This window comes from Semicossyphus pulcher, unplaced genomic scaffold, assembly GCF_022749685.1.
Source record: "Semicossyphus pulcher isolate SPU_LCO1_2020_fin unplaced genomic scaffold, fSemPul1.0.p SCAF_13, whole genome shotgun sequence".
Classification (NCBI taxonomy): Eukaryota; Metazoa; Chordata; class Actinopteri; order Labriformes; family Labridae; genus Semicossyphus; species Semicossyphus pulcher.
This window is the reverse complement of record NW_027211637.1, coordinates 11247128-11257882: the sequence shown is the minus strand read 5'-3', so window position 1 is coordinate 11257882 and position 10755 is coordinate 11247128. Positions and strand designations below refer to the sequence as shown.

At 39.2% G+C, this 10755-nt stretch overlaps 1 protein-coding gene across 1 annotated transcript; it reads left to right on the top strand.

Annotated features, from left to right (window-relative positions):
* The first annotated feature begins 2326 nt into the window (after positions 1 to 2326).
* selenok (selenoprotein K) lies at positions 2327 to 10620 on the top strand. Its single transcript, XM_069660175.1, has 4 exons — positions 2327 to 2446; positions 3453 to 3543; positions 7194 to 7268; positions 10521 to 10620. Exons 1-4 carry the CDS (start codon positions 2428 to 2430, stop codon positions 10618 to 10620), a joined length of 285 nt encoding a protein of 94 aa, XP_069516276.1. The 5' UTR covers positions 2327 to 2427.
* The last annotated feature ends 135 nt before the right edge of the window (positions 10621 to 10755 follow it).

Sequence of the window (10755 nt, the reverse complement as noted above, 5' to 3'; positions counted from 1 at the left end):
ATATATCTGAGTATACTTAAAATATTTGAGTTAATAAACTTAAATGGTTTAAGGCAATCGGTTTCCTCAAATGGTTTGAGTTGAACTAACTTATCAGGTTTTACAGCGTATCAATAAATATAAATTTAGACTGAATGACTTAAACGCTTAAACCGAAAGTGACTAGCCATTTAAATATATATGTATATACTATATGTATGTATATATACAGTATAATACAGGTTTCTCTTCCTAATCATCTATTTTAGTAATTCTGAAGAATTAAAACATTTTTATAGCCTGGAGGGCATAGCACCCTAACCTATAATAAGTGTTAAATGCACTTCTCTTGGCCAGAGTTGTTCAAAAGCCACATATGACCACATTGATAAAGATGCAGTAATGTGCAAGATGAAACCATGCCAACTGCCATAATAATGAATTTTACATGTTATTTGGATGTGCTTAGTAGTGTATTTGTGTCATAGGCGTGTACTATTCAAGATTCCTGTCCAAAGATGCCTAAATCGGCAAGAGAAGCTCAAATCGTGCTTTGTTGTTTCAATGGGTGCCTTTAAGACATATAACACATCTTTTTTGGTACTATCAAGTATCAAAACATTTGTATAGCCTGGAAGACGAAATAGCACCTTAACCTATAATAAGTGGTAAAAATGCACTTCTCTCGGCGAGAGGAGTTCAAAAACTGCAAATGACCCTCTGGTATTTTTCACCAGGAGAAGAGTTGAGGAGAGGATGAAACTCAGGATGTCTGAGAGAGTTAGAAAGGGCTGGAACATGGGTTATTTTTGACTCACGGTTAACATGGGCAGACTATACGAAAAAAATAGAAGGAAAATGCAAGAAAGTAATAAATGTGAAATGAGATGTTTGTCAAGTAGGGAATGGGGAGCTTAAAAAATGATGTACTATGTGGCCTTAAAAAGATCAACGTTCGACTATGGCAGTGTAGCATATGGATTGGCAGCCAAGACTATCATGAAAAAACTGGATGTAGTTCAGGCACAGGCACTGAGAGTATGTAGTGGGGCTTTTAAAACAACACCAGAATCTGCCCGACCGGTAGAATTGAGTGAGATGCCACTGGATCTAACAACTGATGGCAAACTACTAATTTACAGGGACACAGTGATTCTCACCCTACAAAAGGAGTGTTGTAGGAGAGCTGGAAAAATGGGAAGGAGCAGAGGAATAACTTTAGTCGTATAGGGAATAACATTGCACATGAAGTTGGAGTGGATGATCTGAGAATAAGACCTACTGTAGTTTGTCCAGGGGTGGCGCCATGGATGCTTGTGTGCCCTGACATAGACTTGCATTTGTTGGAGGTCAAAAAGAGCTACTAGCTTGTCTAAAATTTTAGGTCTAAGATTTTAGACTAGCTACTAGCTAGGATCTAAATTCTTTCCATTCAAATCACTTTCAAGACATTTTATATCAGATCCTTCAATCAGTCACTAGAAAAACATATCAGGGAGGTCAGGTAAAATGTATGTGGGTTCCAGTGCATGTGGGGGTGAGAGGGAATGAGAGAGTAGATTAGTTGGCCAAGAGGGCTTTAAAGAAAGGAAAAAAGTACAATATGGGAAAGAAAATTTGGCAGGAAAGGTGTGATAAAGAGGAAAAAAGGAGGCACCTGTATCACATTCAAAAGTGTCAGAGTCAGTCGGGTAGGCAGTGGACAGAGGAAAGAGGAAATAGTGTTGATAAGGTTATGGTTAGGGCACTGTGCACTTAATAGATATCTGAGAATGATAGGGAGACACCAGACAGCCTGGGGTGAGGGGTGCCAGGAGGAAGAGTCAGTGGAGCATATTATTCTGAGATGTCGATGTATGGGACACAGAGAGAAGTGATGAGGAGTAATTTAAGGGAGTTAGGACTGCAGGAATTCATTTTAAAAGCAGTATTGAGTATGGGGGAACGAGCACAACTTCGGGTGTTGGTAACTTATAAGGGATGCAGTGGTTTTCTATAGGATATGATGGATTAACAGGGATAGAGTAGATGGATGTCCAAGGATGGGGTATTGTGGTAGGATTAGGGTATAAGGGATACATATTAATTGCAGGTTAGGGTATGTGTGTGCGGGTTATTACAATTTGGGGTTTTTTAGGAAGGGACATACTGTAGATTGTAAGCTTATTGTCTGTTTCACACTCCGGAGCAGAAGGTGCCGGTAATGCACCAAAAAGCTGGATGCCAACCGCCATAAAACAAGAAGAAGAAGAAGAAGAAGAAGAAGAAGAAGAAGAAGAAGAATTGAGTTCTACAAATGACCTGTCGAGGGCAGCAACACTCATTTGATGCGTCTTGTCTGCCGCAAATTCAACAGAAGAAAAAGAAGAAGCGAATCGGTTTATTTGATCGCAGTCTGTGTTTTTCTGGAGTTCCATCTGTAATAAACGCGGCTAAGTTGACTTGAAAATGGTGTACGTGTCCAATGGTAAGTGGTTTGTTCTGCTTGGGGTTAGGGTTACAGTTTTTCATATTTTTAGTTGTTTTTGTTTTTCAGTTATTTAAGACCACTTCGATAGGAAAGGTTAATAAAATTGGAACAGAGACAAATCGAACTCATCTAGCTAAGAAGCTTGTTAGCATGTTAGCGTGACTGGACCTGCGTAGCAGTGAAAACAGTGAATACGTGTTTGTAACACTAGCTTATTGAGTCAGCTAGTTTTATTTTGGATATTAGGCGATGTTATACACTTCTCTCTTAAGCATATTATGGCCAAGGTTATCTTAGTCTTATCTGAGTTTAGTTTGTACAAATGAATCATGTATTTACACTCAGTCGCGTTTTGAATACTGCTTGTTGTTTCGGAAAACCAGGAAGAGTGCAAGTTGCTCTTCCTGTAAAAGTCTAATCTAATAAATGTTCTAAATACATCTATTCTTCTTTGGAGTCTAGTGTGCTTTTTAGTATGAGACGCGCAAAATAACGACTGAGTAGTTTTTACACGTCAAAAATAATAATAAAAATAAATGAACATAACATTCAAAGAAAATTACAGGACTCGGACTCATCCAACTGTGGTAAAATCAACAAAGTCCGAAGCCAATATCAGTATTCTATATTCATCACACTGAAGTGACGTCGGTGTACGATATTAAGTCATAAAGCCTACCTCTAGCCATCTTTTTTTTTTTTTTTTACTACAGGAGGCAGCCAGTCTAGCATGTGACCACACTGTCAGTGCATTAAGACCACTTCAAAAAAAAAATCAGTTTAAAAAAAACAACAACCGCCGTTTAACAAAGATTTCTTATAGAAATGCCGAATATTTATTGTATGTGGCCTTGCTAAGTTTCTCACTTTGAGGTTCTGATTGACTGTATGTGATGTGTACTAAATACCAGTATAACCAAACACATTTCAATGTCAATAACCATGCAAACTATTTTATCACCATATGCTCTGTACTATGTTACATTCTCTCTCTCTCTACTAGGTCAGGTACTTGATAGCAGGACCCAGTCACCATGGCGGCTGTCCTTATTGGTTGATCTCTTCTGGGGAGCAGTGGAGTTTATTGGACTTTTGTAAGTCATCAGCAGTCACACAAACATTGCATAATGAGAACAATTGTCTGATATTAATAACATGCAGCAGTATCCTTATCACAGTGTAATGGTGAACGGGCTTCATTTATATATGGCCTTTCTAGTCTTCTGATTAATCGAGGTGCTTTACAGTCAGCATTCACCCTTTCACATTGGTACACTAATCAAGTGCCATGTAAGGTCAATCATTAGCTAATTTTCAAACACAATAGGCTCGTCTGAGATCAATCCAGTCAAATGTATTTGTATAGCGCCAAATCATCACCAAAGTTATCTCAAAACACTTTACAAAAAGAGCAGGAGTCCGTTTCAGAAAGGAGGTTCAACAAACCCTCAGTCTAACCCCTGACTGTGGTTTGATTTACCCTCAGCTGAAAGTCATTGGCTTTTTGGTTACAGAACAGCTGATTTAAGTTAGTTCAATCGACCCTGAGGAGGTTCAGCTGGAGCTAAGCGCACGTACGCCGACCATGAAAAGTCAGCATTAAAGGAGCCCCGATGACATGATTCACCATGGCAAAGGTATTCAAAAGGAGGCCCTCCTACCTTACACCAGTGGAACTTGAAATCCTCATGCGGACGTACAGCGACTACAACCATGTTTTTTAGGAAAAAAAAGTAACACGGCTGCAGCTGCAAAATAAAGAGAAGCAGTGTGGGAAGAAATTGCTGCTCGAGTGAACTCGTAAGTTTGAAACGTCTATTCTAGGGCTGGCGCTTGGCGATATGACGATATATCTCGTCAAAACGATATGAAAATGTCTATCGTATTGTTTTTCTATTTCATCTCTATTGTGATTTACGGCAATTGAGTGTGATGGCTGGGTGCATGTCGACTGCGGATTCAGCTGGGCTGATCCTGCTAGCCCTGTCTTTCTACATGACTTTTTCCTTAATAAGTGCCATACACAATTTGAATATGTTTGCTTTATAAAAGTCATTTAAATTAATTAAAGAATAAAGAGGCATTTGCTCAACTGTAAATAATAATTGATAAACGTAAATAAAATATATACAGTCATCACTCTTCACTTTACCTGGCTGTTTGCCACATCCAGAGGTGGTTTCGGGGTTTTGTTTTAAAGGTTTCCGGGGTTGGTCTTATGAGAAAACGATCTTATTTACATTAGAAATGGGACCTTAATTAACACTCAGCGAAAACAATCGCATGAGCTGAGACACAGAGAGAGAGAGAGACCGCACTGGAGTTATGTGCATAACCTGTTGTTATTAATTCATGTTTTACTAACATAATGTAGGTTGTGGCATACGTGAGATTTATGCATACGTTTTATTTCCAAGAAAATTAGGCAGGAACCGCAGTTAGGAACCTTGTGAGTGACTTTATCTACCAAACAATTACCTATAAATGTAAATAATAAAGTAAAAAAATAAATAAATAAACAGCTGCCCTGGAAACACTTCAAAATAAGCTTGCGAGATACCTGGTTTTTAGTAGCTCGCCAAGAGGCTCACAGACAGAAAAATCAGAGGACAGTAAATGTACCTTGAAAGCCTCTTCCCACTTCAATTCAATCAAATACACAGATGTCCCACCCCCTCCAATACAAGCTGTCTATAAAAAACGGTGATGCTCCTGGTAAGTTTTTGTCAACATCTGAATCTAACTAATAGAGGTGTGCGATATGGCCTACAAATTATATCACAATATTTCACAAAATTTTGCAATTAAGGATATTCATGATGATATGAAAAAAGAAAACTGAATCATGTTTTGTATGTGATTTCAGGCAGCAGCATTTAGTCAGGCAAACAAAATTTAAATTCTTTTCCAATGAACTAGGGGGGTCTGGGGGAAGATTTTAGCCATAAAAGCCCAAATTTGGTTGTTTCTGGCATGTTTTCAAAGGAGAATTAGGCCTTTTATATGTTTTAGCCCACTCTGTACCCACCCAGTCAGTGTTCAACTTTGGATCTGCATGACAACATAGAAACACTGCTGTAGCCTGCTACTACAAGCTGTGATATGCTTAGACTCTCTTCTTACTTATTAATAAGAGTTTTTTGATCTGCCACTGTAACAACCGTCCCTGTATGTTGTTTATCTTTAAATAAGTAAATAGCGAAACTGTCAATTGGATGGTAATCTGAAGAGAAATGAGGTAGAAAAGCTTTAATCAAAGTAATTCGTTGATTTGTTCATTCTTTAAGCCCATAATCGTCTGCGTGGCGTATTAGGAAGACTCTTTCATGCTTAATGTGCAGACGTCACGTCGCTGCCACTGGTGTTTTCTGAAGCAGCACGGAAGCCTGATGCCCCTCTTAAGCTCTGTGTTTATCGGTGAAATATATGAACTACACAGCATATGGGCATATGACAGCCTGTGGAGACGGAGTTTATGCCTAAACTGTGCGCAGAAATATGGACGATCGCGACATTATTGATTCAGGTATGAGCATCAAAACACACACGGGTCTGCATCATATCTGCTCCTCTCCTAACGTCTGTCTCCTCCCCGAGCGGCATGATTACTCTCACCTCCGGCTCCTCTCAGTTACAGCGTGTGAAGATGGATTTTATGCTTTATAAAGGGTTTTCACGGAAATACGGGATCGATCACTATTAAGTCAGGGGCAGACCATGAGAAAAACACAGATCAGTCACTGCGCTGCATGATAATAAACTGCTCACTGCTGGATCACATTATAAATTCAGATAAACTGCTAGGATCACACTATGGATCGCGCCGTCCCTCTCGTCGACTTGTCCCGTATTAAAAAAAACGTAGATGCAGTCTCCTCACTGAATAAATACAGATACGATCTGTCTGTATTTCCGTGCGTGTGACCGTGATTTATGCGCATGCGTGAAAAAATGAGCAAGAACAGCATAGTAATGATTAAAGGCTGATGATAACAAATTAGCAAGAACAGCATAGTAACGATGAAGGCTACTAATAATAAATTGGCAGATGAGCGAGGCCTGCTGAGAACTGTGACTTAAGTGATGACGTGAAACTTTGGTTGATCATGAAGCCTGACACACACATGTTTATCAGTGAAATATATTAAGTACACAGCATATGGACATATGCCAGCATATGGAGAGTATATACTTTATAGTAGCCTAATTATGTGTGGAAATATGGACAGATTGCCACATTGAGTCAGGTAGAAAGACAGATCTGTGTCATATCTGTTCCTCTCCTAACGTTTGTCTCCTCCCTGCGCGGCATGTTAACTGATAAAGTACGCATAGATCACCTCCGGTTCATTTCGTTTACAGCATGTGGATGGAGTTTAATGCTTTATAAAGAGGATTGTTCACGGAAATACAGGGACAGATCGCGACCCTATTAAGTCAGGGGAAGAGCACGAGAACCACACACAGATCGGTGTCATCACTGCGCTGCATGATTATAAGCTGCTCACTGCCGCATTTGGCGGATTGGCGGGTGTTAATGTCAAGCCCTGTTTACATGTGAGAAAATAATATCCTAATGAAACAAGTAATTTCCCAGCATCCAGCATCAGTAACTATAATGTAAGACATTGCTAACATGTTGTGGGTATAATGTGTATCATGTCCACCATTTTAGAGGATAATGGCAATTTTGCATCACCACATAGCACTGTTCTCTATTCTGATCTTCTTTTTCCTTTTACAGTTTTAAGACAATAGTTCACCCTGACATGACAAAGGATGGAAACTGTGGTTCATCACACTTCAGTGATGGCAGAGGGTAGGTCCCTGGAGTACAGTCATTTCCTAACTGTCAAACACATTTGGTACATACCCTACATGTCCCTCTAACCATTGAAGGTAACCTGATCTGATGGTGGGAGTGTAGTCTGTGTAGAAGGAAAAAACCATCAAAAGTAGGCGCCAGCTGAGGAGTCATATGGAGTAGGTTTACTGGTAATTTGAGAGAAAAAAAATGTATAACTTGTATATGTTGTAATGATATATTTTAATTTTAATTTCTTTCCTTATGTAGTTACATGTTGTGATTTTGGATGTGTATACAACACTGACAGTGGCTGTTGACTTCCTTTGTTAACCTAGGTTTTCTTCATCAGACTCTGTGTGAAGTCTAATAAAAGTCAGCATTTCATGCTTCTTTGACCTCTCTGCACAAGTGATTGTGCTATATAAATTGGGCAAGTGGAACAGATCTATATAATAGATGGCTATAGTAAGAATAATTTAAAAAATACAACCTCAAAACGCAACACATTTGCTGAAAAAGGGTAACAGAGAAATGCTGGCAAAAAATGCTTGAGTTTTATTAATTGAATATTATCTGTGATAACGACCAATTATTTTGTTATTCATATTCCATTTGCTGCAATACAAGGAATGTAAAACAACTTTGCAGCAACTTTTTAACGCCAAATTGTGGACTTTCCTTTGGTAGTTAACCAGAGTTTATAGACAGCTTGGTGACGTATTCATACAAACGTGATTGTCCAGCCGCCCATTAAATGTAAACAAAGCAAGCATGCAGTGGCGGAAAGTGAGGGAAAGCCAAATACATTTAACTATAAATGACAACATGTAATTTCACTTTTGTGGTTATTTATTAAAGTTTTTAGAGATGTTTGTTTTTCAGTTAAATATTCACAAAGGATTACAAATAATGCCTTTCTGACTTTAGATAGTTTGCTAAAATATGTAAACACTATAATGCAGTAATTCTCAAACTGCGGGGCACGCCGCAGATTAGATTAGATTGCGTAGCAGAACTGCATATGATTTTGTGCGGACAGAGAGCGTCCGATGTCGGACCCTCTTTTACCCGTTAGAACACTGTGAGGAGTAAACTGGTCCCACTGTTGTTTATTTGGATGCCACGACTTGATGTCCTGTGACTCCTGTCACTGTTTCAGGGCCGCCACAGCAAAATGTATGTAGCGGAAACACTTTTTTTTTTTAAGCACTGAATTAACTTTATTGTTATTGTTCTGAAAAAGTTATTGCACATTTTATTATATTTGAAAAAGTCTGATGAAGCAATTGAAATAGTTGGGTTTTTTTGCACAGCAAATTACTCAGAGAAAAGTGAAAAGAACGGTCACGATCTTGACTTTCTTTCAATAAAAGTTTAACTTCACCCATTTGTGACAGTTTTTTGGGGGGGGGGGGTCGTGGGGTGGCCTGGACATTTTTTTTTCTCCAAGGGGGGGCTTGACAGAAAAAGTTTGAGAACCACTGCTATAATGTAAGACACTCAATAACATACTATACGTCGGCTTTTTTTCTAATTATTTACTGCCGCATTTTGCTATCCACAAAATCCTTCTAACTGTGTAATTTAGGGTCTTATGTACATACTAGTAAGCATCTTTAAAGTTTCAGAAATTAGTTTTAATCCAAACTCGAGTTATTGCCATTCCGTCTTTGTTAACTTCCCTGACGCTGGGGTTAAATTGGGCGTGGTTATGTATGATATTTTTTACGTCATGAATTTCCTTGAACCAATCAACTGCAGTTGTCCCGCCCTCACAGGTGCAATAACACTTCTCCTGATCAATCTTCCTCTCTGAGTCTGAGCTACCACATACTCTAAACGTCTCTGCACATATCTGTTGCAATTACCTACCTAACGGTCGCCTTTCCCCCCCCATCAGGCCTGTGTGTGATGTTCCCGGATGCACATCCACCATTTGAGATCACAACGTGTCATTCTTTTATTTTGTAAATGCGGCGGACTTGGAGAAGCAGCAGTGTTTCCGCTACATACATTTAGTGAATTGTTGCAGCCGCTGCATCAGAAGTTGTAATTAAACGACTCTTTGGAGCTTTCCGCTTCAAATCAGCGATCGTCCATCATCTCCTCATTGAGGAAGAGCACTGAAATGGTGTACGCGCAAAGTATTGGCAACCAAATAAACAACAGCAGGACCAGTTTACTTCCAACGGCAAAAGGGGGTCCGCACCACATCGCTGACATCGGCATACATATGCAGTTCTATTACGCAATGTAAACAATCAACGTGCCCATATCAGCCGTGTGCTCAATATCAATATCAGCTCCCTGGTGATCTCCCTCCAGCAAGCTACACAATATCATACTGAAATGAGGAGATATTTTCCATCTAACTCCATTTGTCCCTACTGTAAATACATTGCAGCGGTTTATAAAGCTTATAAAAGGTCATGTCATTTGGTAACGATCGATCGTTTTGAATGCTACGTCATAAATAACGTCCCTCGTGCACACGTGGCTCACGTGCTGTGAGAACTGAATTGCGAGAGAAATATGTAACTTTTGTGACTTCAAACAGGCCGCTGATAAAGACAGTTAACACAGCAGACAGAGAGACAGACAGAAGAGGTGCAGAGGTGCAGGTGTGTTGGGGGACTGAAGCAAAGTGATCAGATTAAAGTAGTTTGTGAATTAAAACTTAGTGAGGTGAAGAAGAGAGTACAATTAAAGTGTGGAAGTAAGAAATAACCATCGAGAAAGAGGGTAAGTCTACATGTGATGTGCTTCTCACAGAAATCATTGATATATGAGATTAATTGAAATCAATTGATTACAAAGCCTGTAATTAGATTCATTTTTTTAATCACCTGACAGCAGTAGTTTTGATTTGATGTGCACATGCGCACATACCTGGGTGGTACAACAAACCCTCTACCCTGCTGCTGAAACAAATCCTAGAGGAAACACTGCTTTCCCATTCGCCATTGTTGTGTTTTTCAAGAAGATTTTCTAGTGGTTCTGAACATTTATTTTCACTCAGATTTTGTGGATGCTTTATGACACACTCAACTCTGATAGCATATATGCATTTTTGCTATTTCAGGCCGAGTTTCCAGGGCCTTTTAGAGTTTAAATACTATTGTACACAACAGTTCTGAATAAGTTGTGTATGAAATGTATTTAGAAAAGGAGAGTAACATTCCTTGCATCAAAGTTTAAGTATCTGATAAAGGCAAGAGAATGACAACAAAAAATAATTACCTAATTTTGCTCCTTTTTCTCTAGACCTCCAGGTCCCCCAGGTGGCAGAAGACAGATTGGAAGAATAAACCATGGTGGAGGTCCTAACGCTCCACCAATGGGTGGTGGAGGATGAGGAAGGTGATAAATAGTTTTTTTCTGAACATATTACAGATATTATTGCGGACCTTCTATTTGGAACATGTATCATGGACCCAGGTTACGTCTGTGTGTCCTTGGTGATCTTATACAAGCAGACAACCCTAGGTACTAGGGCTTG